At 35.8% G+C, this 21,381-nt stretch overlaps 1 protein-coding gene across 13 annotated transcripts in view; it reads right to left on the reverse strand.

Moving 5' to 3' along the window:
* LOC131076027 (pentatricopeptide repeat-containing protein At3g49240, mitochondrial) overlaps positions 1-12,501 on the reverse strand; it is a 64,444-nt gene extending 51,943 nt beyond the window's left edge. For all 13 annotated transcript variants that reach the window (XR_009371959.1, XR_009113306.2, XR_009113305.2 and 10 more), the window contains exons 1-2: positions 12,116-12,501; positions 10,710-11,632 (exon numbers count right to left, since the gene is read on the reverse strand). Coding sequence is in view for 2 of the 13 variants with exons in the window: in XM_058013048.2 (XP_057869031.2) it covers positions 10,710-11,632; positions 12,116-12,232 (1,040 nt within the window). In the remaining 11 variants the exon portion in view is untranslated. The remainder of the gene's footprint in view (positions 1-10,709; positions 11,633-12,115) is intronic.
* Positions 12,502-21,381: the final 8,880 nt, after the last annotated feature.

Genomic DNA, 21,381 nt, shown 5'->3' on the forward strand with positions numbered 1-21,381 from the left:
GAGAAGAGAGCTGAAAAGGCCCTTGTTATTCATCAAAGACAACATCCTGACTGAATATGAGACGATCAATGTCTACATCAATCAACCGGTAAGCTTTGTGATTATCGCTATACTAGGTGAACATGAGTTTCTGACTCTTAGAATCCAGCTTTGTGCACTTGGCATCAGGAATCCAAACATAAGCTATAGAGCCAAAGACTTTCAAGAGACTAATTTTGGGCTTTGTGCCAGACCAGGCTTCCTCTGGAGTCTTCTTCTTCATGGCCTGGGTGGGAGACTGGTTTAGAAGATAGATAGCAGTGTAGACTACTTATGCCCAAAATTTCTTTGGAACACTTCTATGTTCCAACATAGACCGAGCCATTTCAATTATTGTGCGATTTCTCTGCTCAACAACACCATTCTACCGAGGGATGTGTTGATGTGTTTTTTAGGCACATGCGAACACAGAATTAAATACCCAAAAGTATCTTATCCTCTCTTGATCAAAGTCTCTCAAATGTTGAAGATTCGCACAAGGGTCACTTGAGATAACTCCAAAGGTTCTTCAATGTCAGGTTGTGACGTGTGAATAAGCACAGTTGGTCGTTGTGATTGTTGATCCTCCAAGGGGCCTTACGTTGTACATGAATGCTTTAATTGCTAGAACTTGATCATCTGATGTTGCAATCTTGTGATGCTTTCTTTCCTAAACTAACTTGAGTTGGAAAAAAGGGCAAAAGCGAAAGGATTGAGGAATTCTATCCTAAGACTTAGAATGCAAAAGAGGGTGAATGATTCGATGGAATCCTACTGGGCAAGGTCTCACCATCAAACCGAACAATTTGACACAAGCTCAATGCAATCTTCTAAGGTGCGATTCGAAGATGTTCAAATCATTATCATCAAACATCGATTGCCATCCAAGTTAATGCATAAACAATGGACATATAACAATTGAAGTTAAGCTCATATAATTCCAGTTGACCATGCAAGGCACACTTACAATCAGCAAGAGGCTAGTAGTATGGACTAAATGGATTTCACACAAATGCATTCAACAAATTCCTCCATTCTAGTCAACGTGAAGGTAAGTAGACATCATGGGACTTGTTGAAATAACACATTTCACCATAACTTCAATGAAAAGAGTATCTCCATTTACAAGTCTTAACAACAATTCCTCCTTCTCCTAATCTAACTTCTAACTATTATTAACCTCCTATTTTCTATCTTTCTCCTATTCGCTAATTCTCTGCTACTAACTATTAACCTTTACAAATGAAGAGCTTGAGCTTTATATAGAGATCTCATTACAATGAGTGGCCAGGATTGTTTCAGATCAATGGCCAAGATTTAACAATGAAACCCTAATTAGGGTTTGTTACAACAAACTTTATTCTGGCCAATGGAATAATTACAATGCTCGGACACATCATTTCTTGAGCGTTTGACCAATAGATAGTGGGGGTAGGTGCATTGGAGTTTATGCCCCAATGGGTGAGCTTGGTCCAATGAATCGAGACATGCTGATGTAGGACCTCCTCTGATTGGAGTAGTGACTGGGATGCCACCTCAATCTGCAGTTGTAGACCTCATACCTCATCACAAGCAAGTGTTGATAATCTTAGCAATATCCCTTGATACTCAATGCCTCAAAGTTTGATGTGATGATGATCAAGTTTGACCTTCTACCCTTGCTTGCCTATCTTGCCTTGAGCTGATTGTATGATCCCTCCTTTACACTCCAAGGTTTTGACTTCCTCATGTCAATGTGATGCAGTGAGAATTCTTGAATACCTTGAGATCCTTCCTGTGTAATCACCTTCCTTGATACCCTTGTGCTTGCCGATGAAGTTTTCCTCTTGAAGTTGTATGGTGGTGGGGATCTTGCAATCTTCCTTCTCTTATTCTTTCAAGGTGTTGCCTTGCAATTTGCATCATCATGCTCTCACATCTGCAAAACAAAACAAATATGGTATCAAGCACACATGATATATAACCTTTACATACCCTCTTAATTTGATATGATCTCTGATTTTTTATGTGTTGCAGGTCTGATAGGTACATTTATAGAGGAGATCACTCCTAAGAAGGAGCAAAGGAAGGGAATTTCGCTCCTATCAGGGAGCAATGGAAGTGATTTTCGCTCCTCCAAGGGAGCAAAGGAAGTGCATTTGAATTTCAACATCTCCAACAGTTCCTCATCAAATTTCCATGAACTGGGTCCTTTCAATGGTCAAAAGCGAGGGCGAAGGTTCTAGATTTGTTCTTCCATTAGTCAAAATTCATCAAATCACCATTGAGTGTGCAAGTGAAGTGACTTCGCTCCTAAGGAAGAGCAAAGGAAGTGAAATTCTCTCCTGAAAAGGACCAAAGGAAGTCACTTTCGCTCCCAAGGAGGAGCAAAGGAAGTTTGCTCACACTTAGTCAAATTCTTAGGTTGCTGATTAGAAATTGAATTCTTTGCTTGGCAAAGGCAGCATATGATGATCTTAGGCTCGTTACAAGGCAATGGAAGGAATTTCGCTCCTAAGAAGGAGCAATAGAAGTGAAGTTTGCTCCAAATCATAGGCAATGGAAGTCACATCAAACTCGGCCCACTTAGCTAAATTTCATCAATCTGCCCTCTTTCCATCGACTTATCTCTTGTGATTTTGTTATCCATGCATGTGAGTGTGTCAAATTATCATCAAGGAAGGCTTTAGAAGCAACTTCGCTCTCATGAAAGAGCAAAGGAAGGGAAATTCGCTCCAACTAAGGAGCAAAGTAAGTGATTTTCGCTCCTAAGATGGAGCAATGGAAGTGAAATTAATCTCAGCCCACTTAGCTATCAATTTACCCTCGTGTCTTGAAATGCTCTAAATCATCATTAAAGAGTGCCTAGGAAAGATTTTCTCTCTCATGAATGAGCAAAGGAAGGTGAGTTCGCTCCTGAGAAGGAGCAATGGAAGCACATTTCACTTCTAAAGGGGAGCAAAGGAAGTCATTGCAATTTAGAAACTTAGCCCAGTTTTCACCCACTTACTCTCCATTCATCAACTCATATGCATCAAATTACCTTCATGTGAGGTCTTAGAAGCAAATTCGCTCTCATGAAAGAGCAAAGGAAGAGTAATTCGCTCCAGATGAGGAGCAATGGAAGTGTTTTTTGCTCAAAACTTAGACAATGGAAGTGACCTCAAATTAGCCCTTCTAGCTTGGTTTCATCAACTCATGTCTTAGGTTTTTAGTTTCCATGCACAAAAGTCATCAAATTACCCTCAATGAATGCCTTGGAGATGACTTTGTTCCTATGAATGAGCAAAGGAAGAGCAATTCGCTCCTAAATGGGAGCAATGGAAGTCAATTTGGCTCCTGGAGGGGAGTAAAGGAAGTCACTCCAAATTTGCCATCTCCATTCTTTCCTTTGTCAAAATCATGATGCATTTACCTCTTTCAGTGATGTTAAAGGCACTAGACTTGTTCATTGCCCTCAAATATGCAAAGGAAGTCCACATCACTCCAAGATGATGGCAATGGAAGAGGATTTTGCTCCTGAGAAGGAGCAATGGAAGTACATTTCACTCCTGAGAGGGAGCAAAGGAAATGACCCCTATACATAACCAAATTCAAGGTCGTTGATTGAGGAGTGCATTCATTGCTCAAACTAAGACATCATACGATAGCCAAATGGAGTTTTTGATGTCACGGGAGGCTTGGAGAGGGAATTCGCTCCTACGAAGGAGCAAAGGAAGCAAAATTCGCTCCAAGAATGGAGCAAAGGAAGAGGATTTCACTCCTACGAAGGAGCAATGGAACCTCTCAATGAAGTATGATCAGATTACCCGAATGAAGAAGGAAACACTTGCATAGTTGACTAGACTTGATCTAAGAGACTCCTCTATCAAACTCTTGTTCAAGCTAATGAGCACTGTCAGCAATTTAGGAAGTTTACTTCTCCAAAGGAGCAATGGAAATTCATTCCTAGGAAGGAGCAATAGAGGTTCATCAACCTTAATCTCATCTTCCTCATGCTACCTATCTCTTGATAAAGTGCAATTAACCCTCTTGACTTGACTATTTCTAGCCACCTGACCAACTATACCTCTTCAATGCAAAGGTTAATGGCGAAGGACTCTACCACTATCCTAGAAAGCAAAAAAAAAGTGGGGGTCCCCATTTGCAATTGGGCGATGTGTGAAAACGTCACAACAGGGTGTAAGGTGTGGTAAGCTAACGCTTGATGCCATGATGTGCACAGAAGTTGGAGAAATCAAAAGAACAAAATTCCCACCAATTGTCGGACCTAAGAGTTATAATTTGTTGACCAGACTCTTTTTCTACTAAGGCCTTAAACTTCTGAAACATACCAAACACCTCTGATTTTTGTTTAAGAAAATACACTCACATTTTGCAACTAAAATCATCAACAAATAACAAGAAATATATGGACTCAATAACTGAAGGAGTGTTCATCAGACCACAAATGTCAGCATGAACCAATCGCAATACCTTAGAAGCTCGCCAAGAATCACCATCCGTAAAATGGAATCTGATGCTGCTTTCCAACCTGATAAGCTCCGCAAACCCCATGATTCTGAGTTTGAATCTCGAGTAGACCAACAACCAAAACCTCCCAACAAAGAGAGAGTGTATGTTCAAATGGCCATACCACTGATGCCAGAGATTGCTGATGAAAGAACTTTTGGCTGCCATGGCATGCTCCTAGGAATCACCAGTGTCAACAAATCTATAAAGACCATGATCCTCAATACCCATAGCAATTGTAGTGCAAGTTTCCCGATCAACAATGCTGCACTTATGCGAACTGAACACCTCATCAAGCCAAGGAGTGTCTCATAATCTGATTGACAGAGAGAAGGTTGAGTTCCATGCAAGGAACATAGTATACATTGAGGAAAAATAAATTCCTCCCACTAGATTGAATCTGCACATTGGCCTTGCCACCAATAGTATACTCTTCCCCTCCTCCAAAGATCACTAAATTGGTGAATAGCATGTATTATGTGAACCAATCCCTCTGAGGAGTGAAGTGTCGAGAAGCACCTGAATCAATGTACTAGGCAAAGGACTTAACATGATCTGCAAGTCTTTAAGCCATAAACATGTAAAAGGCAAATTCCTCCTACTCAATGTGCTCAACAACATTAGCTTTCAGCTGAGACCCTCCCATCTTATCTGTTAAGATGCCAAGCACTGCCTACAATCTTTCTTCATGTGACCATACTTGTGGCAATAATTACAATGAATGTTCTTTTCTTGATGTTGTCTTGGGATTGACATGAGCCTTTTTGTTGAGGACTGACTTTTCCCTTTATCCTTAGCAAAGGATTTAGCTGAAAAAGGCTGCTCTGTGGAGGACGAACAAGCACTGCTACTAAACTATTGTTTCCAGTGATCTTGCTGCAGAAGTTTGTTGCAAAGTTCTAGAAACTTCAAGTCAACATTAGTCGAGGTAATATTGCGTCTCAATAAAGTGCTCATAAGACTTTGGTAGACTTTTCAGAGTGATGACTACCATGTCTTCTTTCTCCATCTTCAGACCAATTGCCTCCAACTGATCACGGATGTCCTTGATGTTCATGAGATGCTCCTACAGAGACATCTTTTCAGGCATCATTATGGACAACAGGTAATTCTTTAGAAAGAATGCACGGCTCTTGTCTGATGTTTCATGGAGATCCTTCAGATGAGTTCAAATTTCTACAATTGTCTTGCCAATCAGCACTTGAGGCAGTTGATCATCAGTAACAAAAAGTTTAATAAGCATCACGACTTCTTGATTACACTCATCAAATTTGTCCAGATCCTATCCAGGTGTTGTACGATGAGTTTCCGTACCCAAAACGAGTGCATCAAGGTAGTGATATTCAAAAATGGTCATCATTCGCTGCTTCTAGATGTTGTAGTTTCGGTCATGAACCTTTGACTGCCTTCCAACATAATGTTGGTCAAAGATGCCATATTTCGTGCTTTTCGAGGCACAGAAAACGAGGTAAACAAAAGAGGTAGAAATCTAATTAAAAAATTTAGTGCATGAAACCTAAGGCACTAATCCCAATGCACTAAAAATAAAAGATTTAGAAGCATGAATTCCAAGGCAAAAAACCCTAACACGAATTTCAAGGCACAAATCCTAGAAATACAAGTTTCAGTGAAAACCAAAAAAAAAATATGAAGACCTAGAAATGCAAACCCAAGGTTGACACAAAAAATTGTGCGCTAGCCTTGAACAATGAAGAGCCGACCCGCGAGAACAAAACAAGATTTTTTGAAAATTGTGGACAGAAACCCATTGCTAGTTCTAAGAAGAAAAAAAATTCGAGTTGGAAAAAAATACAAAAAAACACAAGCAGTGGAACCTCGACTAGAAAACGGCAAGCAAAGAAAACTAGAGGAGCTGCAGACTTGGACGACAAGAAAGAACAGAGCTGTCACACATAGTCGGCAACACAAACACAAATCGCAAGCTACCAGGAAACCTCACGCGAACATAGAGTCACCGGGCCTCTTGAGAGCTGAAGAAAACAAAAAAACGGCACAAACACAGACAAAAATGTTGTCACGTAGGCAGACATAATAAGAATCCAGTCACGAGAGAAACAAACGTCGTGCAAGCCAAGCGATGGCAAAAAAAACCAAACACGGACACGAAAAGAGGTCATTGCAAGTTTGAACAAGAACACCCGAGTCGCAAAAAAACAGGAGGAAGACAACGCACAGGAAAAAACCCTTCGACAAACTTTGAAAACATAGGCACCAAAAACCTTGGCACTCTTTCAGTCTCACGAGATATAATAATCATGAATTACAAACCACCACAGAGCTTCACGAACAAACACCAACACGAGGGATAATTTTTCGAGCTTAGAAAAACTTTTTAAAAATTTCACTAAAAAAACTCAATATAAAAATTTTTAGGATTAAAAAAAAATTCCAAAAAAATTCTTTACTCCCGCTGTGATACCATGAAATGATGTTAATTGCATGATTTTATTCAACGAATGAAATGTACATATAAGCAATTCCGCTAAGGTTGTTTCCTAAAGAAACATTCGATAACTAAACACAAAAATAGAAAGAATCTAATCTACCTATAATACATTATTGACAATTAAATAATAATATATGCTAATATTATTGTTGGTAGACAAATTCTTGATGGGATTGTGATTGTTGCGGAGGCCATTCATTCCATGGCAACCTCTAAGGAGAAGGCCATGTTCATCAAACTTGACATGTCAAAAGCTTATGACAAAGTGAAATAGACTTTCTTACAAAAAGTTCTTCTGGCCTTTGGATTTGGGGGTGATTGGGTTAACTGGATTATGAGTTGTGTTAGTTCTTGTTAATGGTGAACCGTTTGAGCTTTTCAGCGCTTCTTGGGGCCTTCAACAAGGGGATCCTCTTTCTCCCTATTTGTTTCTTATCATGGTTGAAGGGCTTGGTTGATTTATTAAGTCTCGTGTTAGACAATGCCTCGTTCTCAACTTCAGTTTGTTGCTGATACAGCTTTGATGGGCATGGTCAGAATCAATGAAGATGTTAATTTCAAGAGGACTTTGGGCAATTATATGGCCGCCTCAGGGCAAAAAATTAATGAGGCTAAGTCTTCTATCTTCTTCTTTAATACTCCTCGGCTTATTCAGAGAAACATTGCTCAAATTCTTAGATTTCAAATTGGCTCTCTTTCTCTAGTTCATCTCAATATCCCCATTGGTGTGGGACCACAACATAGAGAGCTTTGGTAGGAAGTTTTGGATAAGTCTCGAAAGAAGGTTAGCCATTGGACTTGTAGATGGATCTACTAAAAGGGTAACCCTTTTGAAGTCGGTTGTACAAGCTCTTCCTATTTACAAATGTTTTGTGCAAGTTGCCCCCTCTAGCTTTGTCAAAGAGTTTGATGCTCTCACTTGCCAATTTCTTTTGTTTGGTAATTTTCACTCTTCAAAATGGAGTTTGGTTAGGTGGGATTCAATCTGTAGGCCGAAGCAAGAGGGAAGTCTTGGGCTCCGGCCAGCTGGTCTGATTGTTCAGGTTTTATCTGCTAAGCTTTATTGGAGGTGGTGTACTTGCCAGGATCAGGACTGGGCTAGAATTCTAACTCATAAGTACCTTCAGAGATTAGCAGTTGGGATGTGCCTCGTTGCAGCCTTGAGGATGTGCCTCGTTGTGGCCTTGAGGGGAAGGGTTCCATGATTTGGAAACTCTCAAAAGGGGGGCAAAACTCATCAAGGAGGATCTATTTTGGATTTGTAATAAGGAATCCGATGCTCTTTTTTGGCTCGATTCTTGGGATGGTCACCCCTCAATTTTTGGCTTGAGGCCCTAATCCAAAGGGCAAATTTTTTGTTGCCTCGGACTACCTGGAGTTGGATAGATAGTTGTATGGTCAGGTTGGTGTGCCTTGGTGGAAGCAAGTGTGGAATGAATTCTCTTGGCCTAAATGCAACTTCTTCCAAAGGCTTGTTGCGCAAAATAAGTGTCTCACCTAGGAGAATTTGCAAAACAGAGGTATTCAGGGCCCTTCTATCTATGTTCCCTATAAAAATAGTGAAGAATATACTTCACATCTCTTCTTTCAATGTCCTTACTCTAAGGAGATTTGGCATTTCTGTTGGGAGGCATGGATCATGCTTGTGCCCATGCCACTTCTTTAGTTGAGTTCTGGGAAAGTTTGAGGAGACCTATAGCTAAGACCTCTTTTCTGCAGGTTGCTTGGGTTATTGGCCCCACTTTTATTATTTGGAAAACTTTGGTTAGAAAGGAATCAAAGGATCTTTTAGGATTCAAAAATAGTGGGCCCTCAGTTGTGGCGAAAGATTGTCAGCAAGCTTCAAGAGACTATTTCAGCAAAATGTGATCTTTCTGTGACAATGGATTCTAGTGATTTGGCTGTTATAAGGAATTTGAATTTGGCAGGCAGTGGTTCAGTTTTCTCTGTTGGTAAAAGATCTAGGCAGGCCAAACAAAAGATTCATAGAGAGGGGCGATAGCTTCCCCTTCCTAAGGGAGTTTCAAAGGTTAACATTGATGGTTCTTCCAAGGGGAGCCCTAGACATGTGAGAATTGGTGGCATTGGTAGAGGCAGTGATGAAGGTGCTATGTTCTTTTCCTCTATCTATAAGGGGCAGCAGTCTAACAATCTAATGAAGGCTCTTGCTACACTTCATGCAATTGTGAGAGGGTATTCCCTTGGTTGGAAAAGGATTATCTGTGAATCTAATTCACAGATTGAGGTGGATATGCTAAATGAGCAAAGATTGGACAGTGCTAATTGGCATTTAGCTTTGGTGGCAAGGCAAATTCTGATTTAGTGTTCTTCTTTGATCATATTTCTTTCTGTCATATTCCTCACAAGTGGAATAGAGTGGCAAACTGTCTGGCTAAATGGGCTTCAGAGAATCTTGATAGGTGGGATGTGGATGACTGGGGGCTCTTGTCCCCAAAGAACTCGATGACTTTAAAGAAGTTGATTATGGAAGACAGGATTATGTAGTTGTTCTTTTTGTGGGGTTCCTTTGGGAACTTCTTTCTGTTTGTGGGGTGTCTTTGGTTGGGCCTATGGCCTTTTGCTTTGAATAAATTTTTACCTCTTTTCAACAAAAAAAAAGCTATTTACATCGCAAAAAACAATATGACAGTATTAACTGTTCAAAATCCAAATACTCAAATGAGATTTGCTAATGTGCTTGCCCAATGGTCTGTAGAATAGACATTGCATATAGAAATTACAAGGATTTGACAAATCAACATGAAGAGATAACAAATAGGCCTCCAATCCTTTTCAAATATCTTTAACTTTAATTCCTCTATGTTATTTTAAAAATATATCTCATACAAGAAGCGTTTTATCATAATGTAAGGGGGATAAAAGCACATGTCCCACAAAACTATGGCAATTACTAAACGGAAAATACACTACAATTCCAAATTAATCCTACAAGGAGTATTACACATTTTCTGATCTAGCTTAATTTCAGCAGAGTTTCATCATATAAACCATACTTAAAATAAGAACTAAAAAGGAAGAAAGTGAAAATAGAATAAATGCAACCACAAAAGAGAGTGACACTGAAACACACTTTGAAAACCTTTGCAAGGGAAATAAACCCAGCCTCCAACGCACCAAAATAAATGTATTATCAACAACTAAAAGTTAAAATACAATATCAAGCTTCAAGTTTCAAAAAAGAAGAATACTTTGAAGCTTAAAAAACTCTGGCACATAAACCTACATAAAATTGGACATCCAATTTTCATCCCAAGCCCTACATATAGGCTAAAGGATGGTCAAAAAACCAAGAATGATTCCTCAAAACCATGAACCAAAAACTAGTCAAGCTTGTCCACATTCAATCCATGCACCCCACCTCCAAAGGAACTCCACATATAGAATGTAACTTCTGATTGACTTGTTTGACTCCCAAAAGCAAGAGTCAAAGTAACTCTCAAGCAATCCCTGTAGGTGTAATAATTACCTCTTACGAATTATAAATAGTCAGTCAAAGATGCTAGTCATAATCCACCTTATAAGTCCCCTACTCGATGACTTTGTACAATCGTCGTTAGACTAATAACATTGGGCAGATTTATAAATCATTGGAAGTGTTGCAGCACTTCAAAGGTAGAAAATGGGAATCCATTGGAATATGGCAGATCACACGCAAAATGAGAAAATAGCACAATAACAATCTAGCAAATTGATAAACAGCAAACAGACTGACCTGATGAGCTTCTCAGCCTCCTGCAAGTTTCCCTGCCTGATGTACCCAGTCATCAAGATCGTAAACGATGCCACATCTGGAATCAAATTCCTCTCCCTAAGCCTCTCCAAAAACCCTAGCGCCTCTCCCATCTGTCCTTCCTTGCAGTACCCATCCATCACAGCATTGTACGACATCACAGTTTCTTCGACCTTCTCTGGTATAAACTCAAAAACATCCAATGCCTCCTGAACTCTCCCGGCAGCAAAATAACCCTTAATCAAATTACAGAAAACTGGTTCGCTGAAAATTGAACCCCTCTGCTTCATTTCTATATACACCTCTGATGCCTGGTCCATAGCACCGCCGTTAACAAATCCTTCAATTGTTGCTGCATAGGTCGTTGGGTCAACCCCATGACACTTTTCTAACATCTCCTTGAAAATCTTCATTGCATCCTCATATTTCTCAAGCCTAAAATGCGCCTTCATCAGATGGTTAAAGGTCACAGTACTTGGCATAAACATAGCATCATAGATCTTCTTAAGAATGGAAAAGGAAGTTTCAATGTCTAGCAATTCACAGTGGCTCGCAAGGACAATGTTATATGTGGCCAAATTAGGTATGACATCAGCTAGACACATGAAATCAAAAAGTGCAAAGACTTTGGCATGCTGGCCTGCCCGTTGAAGTTGCCCTAGCGCAGTATTATATGTGAAAATTGTTGGCCTTATTCTAAAGTATTGTAATTGTTTCAAGAGAACCACAGCTTCATCCAACTTGTTAGCACGACAAAGGTTTTGAATGCGGTGGTGGAGGTTAAGTTTATCACCTGCCAGTAGATTGATAGTCTCGGGCATCTTGGATTTCCGTTCGTGTATTGTAGCGTCCACCAAGTGCTTGCGCTTTCTCCTTTGCCGCTCTGCGGTGGCTTCCAGAACCAACTATGAGGAGGCGCATTAAATATTTCAGATTTTACCCAAAATATATTTGTTTTATTTTATGTTGCTATGACACCACAAGAAACTAAAAGATTTCTTAGCTTTCCACAGTTAAACATTTTAGTTTGATTTTATACAAATACTATTCTAAACCTTTTTATTGCAGAATTCAGACAGTTCTTCCAGAATTTAAACTGTCGTTCCAAGTTTGATTATGTTTCCCGAAAATTAATTGGAGTTCAAAAAGGTTTTAACAAAGTTTGTCTCAGGTTTAATAAGGTATATTTCATGTATAGCATACTTATTTCAGGTTAATAAGATCATTCCAGCGTTAATACAGTTGCTCCAGGAAAAATTCTGGAATAAAGAATGCTTAAACAAAGGTGTTCCAAAAATTTTAAAAGAACAAATGATAAAAAAATCAGCAACGCATAATTGTTTTTTTGTCAATTTTTCTACACCAGTTGAATGTATGTTATTATTTACCTGAGACTCTATGACCTGGCGCATGTCCGACTTAAATGTTATTGAAGGATCTGAAACAGTTGACGAAGAGGCGGCATAGCTACCGAAGATCCTGGTGAGCCTTTTGTATAAACCCATGACCACGGCTGCTGCTTTTGCAGCTGCAAAAGCTTCTTCTACTGTAAATAAACCTCACAAAATTCTTGAGAACCAGAAGTTAAACATTGTACAAACTGTCACCATAAAATTGATCTGTAAAAGCTTATTCTACTGTAAATAACCCGCACAAAATTCCACATACCCAGAAGTTCAACATCTTACAAAACTGTCCCCGCAAAATTTTAAACCCTACCAAAATTTTAAATCCTGGCAAGGGTGGGATCTTATGGGGGCCTTTGATAAAAAAATCTATGGGTGTTTTGTTATATTTTTTAAGAATATTTTGAAGTACTGATTTTATGAATTTTATTATTTTTTAATATTTAATTTAATAGAATAAATAAGTATATAATAAAAAATAATTGATAAAAAATTAATATAATTCATAAATGTAAAGAATGCTTAATTTGGTGGAGTAACTTCTATCCCATTTCAAATGTACCTAATCAAATCTTCAAACTAAAAGTAAGAGAACCCTTATTATTGAAAGAAACATTCTAATAAATCTTGTAGCATAATTATTTTTATTTCATGAGATTCCCTCTTCTTTATCTCATGGACATTAATCTAAGTAATTTATTAATAAGAATCTATATTATTCTTCATGTGATTTGATTGATCAATTTATTTATAATCTATATACAAAAATTGTGTTTCAAATCGATGTTGTCAAAGTACATGTAATGAAATAAATGAAGAATATTTGTCAAAATATGACAACAAAAATCTATATATATTTTATTTATGTAAAAAAAAACTATGAAATTTTGCTATAATTTTAAGTATGCTAATTAATTGAAAATTGTACTTAATGTTTCAATTGGCATGTCAATATGTTTGAGAAAAAATTGTATAAATTGCAATACACTTGTTTTGCTTATAGTTATATCATAAGAGTTGTGTACTTAGAAAGTGGCATGCAAGATCTATAAGATTATGATATCGTTAATATTAAAATAAGATTCATGAAAGGTTACTTGATTTCCCTTAGTACAAGAAATGTCTTCATATATTACATTAAGATGAAAATCAAATGATATTTTAGAGCCTTAAAAGGGCAAACCAAATAGTCAAGTCGTTGGAAAACATGGATGGTGGTTATAGGATCAATTTCATTGGATTTACTCCTATATGGATGGAGGGCAACTCATGGAGAAAAAGGTTATGGTGGTGCATATTAGAACTTTGTTTTGTGGATCCCACTATGTATTGATCCCTACATTAAAAATAATGGTTTTCTACAAATGTATGTTGGCATTGTTCAAATACACACCCCTCTTCCTATGTATATGCATATTGTTATGCATGAATACATACTGTTGAAATAAGAATATAAGAGACATTGTAGATAAGACAACCTTTGAGCTCATGATACAGTTGTAATTGTAAGACCTAAGCTTCTTTAGAATGACTTCTAAAGTCAAAACATCATCTCAATCTAACAAACCAATGGATTGTAAAGGTGATTTTTAGTAGTGGCTATAGGTGATGAATACATATATATAGAAAAATAAAGGTTAGAGAAAAATAATTATATTTAAATTATATATTATAAAATACTTATTGTGATGGCCCAATTTGCATACATGAGTCTTTTTCATTTAGTTTTGGGCACATTTTGAGAAGAGTGCCTTGATGTATGAACACATTGACAAATGTTGTGTTTTTTTAAAAGTAGAGTCATTTACCCTATATCAACTACTTATAATACATTACACATATTTCTTATCTCTTACCCATGTTTATGTTTGCATGTCCCTATATACTCACTAAAAGGAATTCGATAGCAAAATTGCTTCTTACACTACTCAATGAGGAGAGAAATGCATGCAAAATACAATCTATTAGATTCAAAAAAAAATACATGCACAAAAATCAATACCACAATTATATGTATATCTTCTAAAAACCCTCTTGGAAAAATTAAACCTTCAAATTTGAACCAAAAAATTCATAGTATTAATCCAATTAGAACACGTCAACAAGATCAAACCTTCATAAAAAGAAAAAACATGTTGACATGTTGATGACCCACAATAGTGGGTTACACTTTTTTGCCAACTTTGACATTGCAATATTCATTTTCAAAAAAAACTTTAGATTCAAACACCTATGACTTCTAAATCGTAAGGAATTTATAGATGATGTGAACTAGTGATTTGTATCATTTTGTATGTAGATTCTAAAAATATTTTTTTTATAATTTTTGAAATCAATTTGCTTCCATTTTTCTATCTCCCTCGAAAACTAGTTTTTTTCAAAAAACAACACTTTTAAAGAGTGACACTCACTTTGTATAGCATAACTTTTTTTCTATAATAGAGTGAACATGATTCTTTCGAATTTGGTTTTGTTACATCCATATCTAGTGTTTTCAATTGGTTTTGTAACATTATCTTCAATATTTCATATTTTATTAAGATTTGAAGTCGAGTTAAATATAATTTTGACATATGTCCATTTGATATTACATAACTTGTTGTATATGTAACGAAAAATTAATTATTATTTTTTTGTTCGAAAGAGGACTTTGATACCTAGTGCATAAATATTTTTCATAATTTTTTGGGTGATGTTTACTATTTTTCCATAAGCATTGAACAAAGAAGTTCATGTTCGGTGAAAACCCTACATTCATAAGAAATAAAATAAAAATATATTAATGAAATTAAATATATTAAAAATTATACTATTTGGAAAGCTTATAATAAGGGCTAAATACTTTTTTTTTTAAACTTCTAAATGAATTCATTTGATCCCCCAAAAGCAAATGTAAAATTAGTTTTTTATTCGCATTTGATAGATGCAAAGGAGACTCTATTGCAAGTATGATTTAGAAGTAGAGAGGTTCTATCCAATAAATTTTGATCTAAGAGCCTTTGATCTGACTCTCTTCAATTAATTACTTCAAATGGGACCTCTTAAATTTTAAATCATTATATTTTCTAAAAAATGTATCATTTCAGCAAAAATCAAGATGTACAAAAAAGTGGGAAGCAACATTGTGGTAACATAACCCCTTGCAAAATTATATTATACTACATCTTCATCCTAGGAACCAATTTATAGAAATATTTAAAATAGAAAACAATAAATGATAAACCATCAACCATGAGAGAATACCACCACAAAAAATGGCACTCAAATCTCCATGAAGAATTTGAATGCCCAAATCCAATGATGAGTAAGCATATCAACTTTAAAATATCCTCTTATGTTGTCGCAATCCATCATAATCAACTCATCAATCTAGGTGGTTCATTTTATCGCAATTCAAATATATTTTGTGATGTATCATTCTTACTTGTTAAAATGGATGAAATAGAGCCTTAGCTTGGAAATGCAAACTAGGAACATATTCATTCACAATTTCTAATGTTGGGATCATTTCATTGGGGGAACAACCAATGAGGTTCTACCTCAATCCTCAAGGAGACTCGAACACTTTGATTAATTGTTCCCCTTTTTTATTTGACTTGATATGATATGATATTATATGAATATGCAAGATCTAGGTGTAAGTGACAGGAAATTGACAACATTCAACATTTAAAAAAAAAAAAGATACATAACTAGAAGCTAACACAAAAGTATAGATCTAAAATCAGGAGACAAAGAAGAACCCATGGCAGTAATCTAGAGCTGAAAGTGTTGGACCAGTGTGCTAGGTGCCCTAGTCTAAAGGTGTCTTTGTCAATAAAAAGCTTCAAATTTCAAATCAAGAGGCTTTGTATATCTATTCCTCTAAAAATCAGCCTAAAAGTGTTAGAAAAGTGTGCAAATTGGCATAGTCTAGGGGTTTTCACTTGCTATAAGTCTAAAACTATCTATCTTAGTCTATTTTGTTCAATTTTGTAACTTTTAGTTATCGAATATATATACATACACACAAAAAAAGAGGAAAAAATGTTGTGTTGTATAGGAGCTTACCTATGTTAAACCCCATGTTGGCATTTCCACCTTTACAACAACAATGATGGTGTAAAAGAGAGCTTATCCTTAGTAAGGTACAGGCTAAATCATAATTGAAATATTGAGATAAAATGATATTACCCTAGGATTGATAATGGGGGTGATGAAATGCTCTTTAGAAAATTCCTTCAATTGTTGATGCAATAACATGATGAGACATAACAAAATCAATCATGAAATCATACTTGCATGTAGGTTGTTCTAGCTTGATGCTCCATAATGTTGAATACTCAATTTTTTTCCTAATTGAGTCAATTAGGAATGCTTGCTCTTATAACTTGTTGTTTATGAATGACAAATGATTGCTTTATATATGGTTCACAATGTATTTCCTAATTGAGGTTGACTTCCAACAATCGAATGAAAATATTAGGATTGGATCACAAATGGTGAGAGTTCACACACACACACACACACACACACACACACACACACACATTTGAATTTGGACTTATTTTGGAGGGAGTAGGGTGTTGAGTTCTCTATTCCACTCAAAAAGGGACTAGAGAAAGGTGGTTGTAGAGTATCGGGGGCAAAATAAGGCCAAAATAGACTTAAAATGATCTAGGATAGAGTACACTAAATCAAGGACCCAAAATAGAGTTTGAAATTATAAGGGGGTACAATTTGTGACACTAAATTTAGCCACCACTTTAGTGAGAGTATGAACTTACGCTCATATTCATGGTAAAGTAGAGTGAGTAGTTAGGATCAAGACTTACAAGAGATAAGATGCCACTGAGTCAAGCGAATCAAACTCCCAAGCTTAGGAACTTAACTCATGTGCAACAAAATTCAAAGAAAGACACACAAAACACAAGGCAAAATAAAAAAGGCAAGAAAATGGACACAAAAAAGGGGTTAGTACCAAAAGTAAAGGCTCCAAGTCAACTACTTGAAGAGACCTCGATATAAAAAAAACTATCAATCCCTAATATCATTCTTGGAATTATATTGCAAGAGCACGAGTAGACTTCTAAAAATAATAAGAGCATACACCAATTTGTGATGAGACAAAGAGTCCATGGTCCAACAACTAGCATGTTATGTTATGCTAGGGGTTCACGAAAAAAACCATAAATTCCACTAGCCAACAAGGTGTATTATGTTGGATGATGCTAATGAATTTGCACATCCTCTTACAAGGACCAATCCTCATTCATATATTCATCCTTTTAATACTTCAAAATATGCTTACACTACCAATTATAAAGGTGTGTTATGTTGGATGATGCATCAAGAAATGAATAACATCCTGCATTAAAATATTTTGATGATTAAAGTAATCTTTGGGATAATAATAGGTATACAAATTCATAGATATCTCAAGATTTGAATCATAAATGTTTAAAGCATGCTCCTCTTGTGCCAAATCATGCTTCCTCTCTAGGAGAGAGATCATTAAGAAAAGTATTAATGATTTATTCTTTTTGAGCCAAAATATCCTTATGTCCTTATGAATAAAGGAAACTTTAGGAGATGGACAAGAATTATTCATCACATCATCATTTATATAGGTATTACCAAAAGGTGCAACATGAAACATCTACTAAATCTTTTATAAAAGCAAAACATGTCATGAACATATTTGAAAATCTCATATATAGCAATATGAAATGTCTATAAAAGCTTATAGAAATTACACAAATGTCATGAATGCCTTTGAAAATATCATTATATAAGAATATGAAATGTCTATGAAAGCTTTTAGAATTTAAATAGATGTCATGAACATCCTTGATTCTTCATTATGCAATACATTAAGATGTAATGAATTAATGCAAGCAATATAAAATGAAATATGCCTCTTTTCAACAAATGATCTTGATAAATATAGCTAATTAGAAATGTAATCAAATGTGAAAGTGAAAACAAAACAAATTTTGTATGATTCATAAATTAAATAAGAAATCAACTCTAAAAATTCTAAATTAAAATTATGCAAAATTTAAGAACTGTGTGGTTCACCAAAATGAAATGGATGTATCGGGATTTAGAACAAAGTTTGAAACCTTGGCTATTTGGGAAATATATCTAAATACAAATAATTTGAAAGTGGCAGATAACATTCAATAATTGATAAGATATATCATTGTTAAGAGATTATTAGATACCACTGCCCCTCAAGTTGCATCCCTTGCAATTAATACAACTCTATTTAGGGAAGTAGCAACAAAGAAGTTGTAGGAAGATTTCGATATGCTAGAAGAAAAATATATGAAGGTTGTTGTAGAGCTCAATTAAATGATATCACTCTAACCATTATGTTCAAGTACCACAATACTAATTGTTTCTACTTCTTCTATCTTAACATGGCCATTATCATGAGAGAGAAATTTTGATTGAAGAAATTAAGGAGTTGAAGGAAAATTTATATGAATCCAAAGAAAAAAGAATAAAGAGAGTTAGAAGCATACTTAATGACCTTATTGCTTACAAACTATCAAAAATAATAAAAAATCTTTGACGAAACATGGAAATGTTTTTTTTTTATTTAAGTTCATATTATGTGAAAAACATGAAAGATCAAGAATTTTTGAAGTGGATAACTGATAAGTAGACTACCAAATACTACAATCATGAAAAAGGTTCATAAATGTCCAAGGTTTGATCCACGTGTGCTTGATGATCTAAAATCAACTAGTGAAATGTTGATTATACTTGGAGAAGTTGTTGCATTCATGTCAAAACTGGACAAACAACTAGTGAAATTTATCAAAGAGACTAGGGCTATATTGGATGCAAATATGTTATACATAATGAAAGGATATCTGAAACACTCTCTTTCTAATGGCCTTTAGAGATAGTGTGTGCATCTTGGATAGAGTAGTATAATGAATAGGACATATTTGCATTTCAATTGGTCATCATGTGCTTCGATAGTCAACATTCTACTTAGTAGATGACATAGTTTTGAAAATTTTGGTGTTCTCCAAAAGTGTAACAATTTTGGTTTAATTTTTTGGCTTATGGGGGAGTGCCAACATCAATCTTGACCTTCTCCTAGAATGACTTCAACAAATTTTAAAGAGAAGATCATATCTTGTAATGGTTGGCCACGAGTCCCCAAACAAATTTTATTAAATAAACATTTCAAATATAATTGAAAAGATTCACATGAGTCATGTGCTTTGGTTTTAGGCTGACATGTTTACTATTCTATGTAAGGAACTTGTAATATTATAAAATGGATTCTAGGATTTTTATGTTGGGTGCGTTTTTTTGCAAAAGGTCATATTTTTTAGCCTTAGAAGAGAATGTGTCCTATAAATGAAAATCTCTATATAATGTCTTCAATTTAGACTATTTTATATGAAAAGCGTGATTTTTTCATAATTGTCTCCAAGGTGTATACATAAATTTTCATAAACGAAAGGATCAAGGGTCTTTGAGTTTATTTATGCAAATTTCTCGAATTGTATATTTTTTAGTGCTTTTATTCAATTAACAGGTTAATTTCTTTAAGTGGAATATGGAGAAGTTTGTATGACACTAAGGATTTGTAAGAGGAGTTGTGAAAGATTCCTTTTGATTGGATGTATAAGTGTAAGGCACAAGTACCATTAAATCCATTGAATTTGAGTTTAGATATGTTTTTTGTCAGTAATAATGAGATTTATATTAATATGTCAAAAATATTTAGATTACATTTCCAGTATATCACCAATTATCAAAATTTACAATTGTAAAAAACATTGTCCTTCCTAGTATACTAGTCATTTCTAAGACTACAAAAAACACCCAAATCCATTCCAATATTCCATACATATTTCCCTAGAGAAAAATACAACTATATATAAATTTCTACATTTTGACAAAAAAAAATTACCATTAATCCACAATGATCAACTCCTATACAATTTTTTTTTACCAAATTACCCCAAAAACTAACCAACTTTCCATACAAAACAACACAAAACTATTGTTTTTTGTTCACGACTTTCAACAACCATTAACCCAATGGTCCTTGAGCTCAAAACAAGATTCCTTCTCCTTCCCTATATCTGTAATCTTCTTTCCCTTCGTTTGCTTGTGCTCCTTTTCATGCACGAACAATTTCAAAGATTCCCACTCGATATAGGCTTCAACCCTTTGCTCATCTTTGTTCAATCCTTTCGACCAACAGATGAAGGGCAATGGTTGTTGTGGTGTCTCCTCCTTTGAACCTTTCTCCCCCTTTGTAGGAAGGAAGCCAACACCCGCCATAGCATGTCCAAGCACCAACTGTAGCCCGAATAACTAGTATCATCCACACACCCCTTCACCACCCACTCCACTTCTTCCTTTTTTCCCACCTCAAGTCCCCATGCCACCAACATTGAAACAATGTCAATGTTAGTTCTATACCGATATTTTGTAAATGGGAACTCCTAACCGAATAGTACTTCCAAAATCTGCAAAAAATCACCTCTTCAAACTTAAATAGGCCCTTCAACCTCTTCTTTGAAACTCACCCCATAAAGGTTATCTATTGTCTCAGGGTGGTGAGAGTGAAACTAGCCTCCACTATTTGGAAAACTCACCACCTGTTGCATCAACTAATCTCCACCTTGCAACCTTCACGAGATTTAAAAACTTCCCAAGCCAACTCCCATTATATTCGATTGTCACCTCACAAAATCATAGATGCACTTTGGAGATGATAGTATCTTTTACATGCTCAATCCAAGATTAAGATCACTGAAAACCTCAACCATACTCCTCCCTTCATCATTCAGTGAAAGTACCCAATTCAATAGCTTGTTTGCCATCTCATTTCCTAAGAATACCACATGACTAACCTCGTAATCTTTGAAAGTTTCTAAAATGAATTTGGTGATGGATATAAATTTATTTAATTTTCATGCATGAATTTCCCCTTTATTAATAGCATTGTTGATTATTTTTGAATCACCTTCAAGGTGTATCTTTTGTAACCCTATTTTTTTTGTCATTTTCAAAGCCTCTATCGTGGCTTGTGCTTCAACATCATTATTTGTGCCTTTTGTCAACTCAGTCTCCAATTGCAATAATTTTTCCTTCCCAGTCTTGGGCCATGAACCCAGCCCTCAAGGGGCCAGGGTTAGCTTTGGATGCCCCATCAAAGTTGATTTTGAACCATCTTGGCTTCAGATTAGACCATTCCACCTTCACAAAATGCTACGAAATTTGTTTAG

The sequence above is a fragment of the Cryptomeria japonica genome, chromosome 3, assembly GCF_030272615.1.
Source record: "Cryptomeria japonica chromosome 3, Sugi_1.0, whole genome shotgun sequence".
Lineage (NCBI taxonomy): Eukaryota > Viridiplantae > Streptophyta > Pinopsida > Cupressales > Cupressaceae > Cryptomeria > Cryptomeria japonica.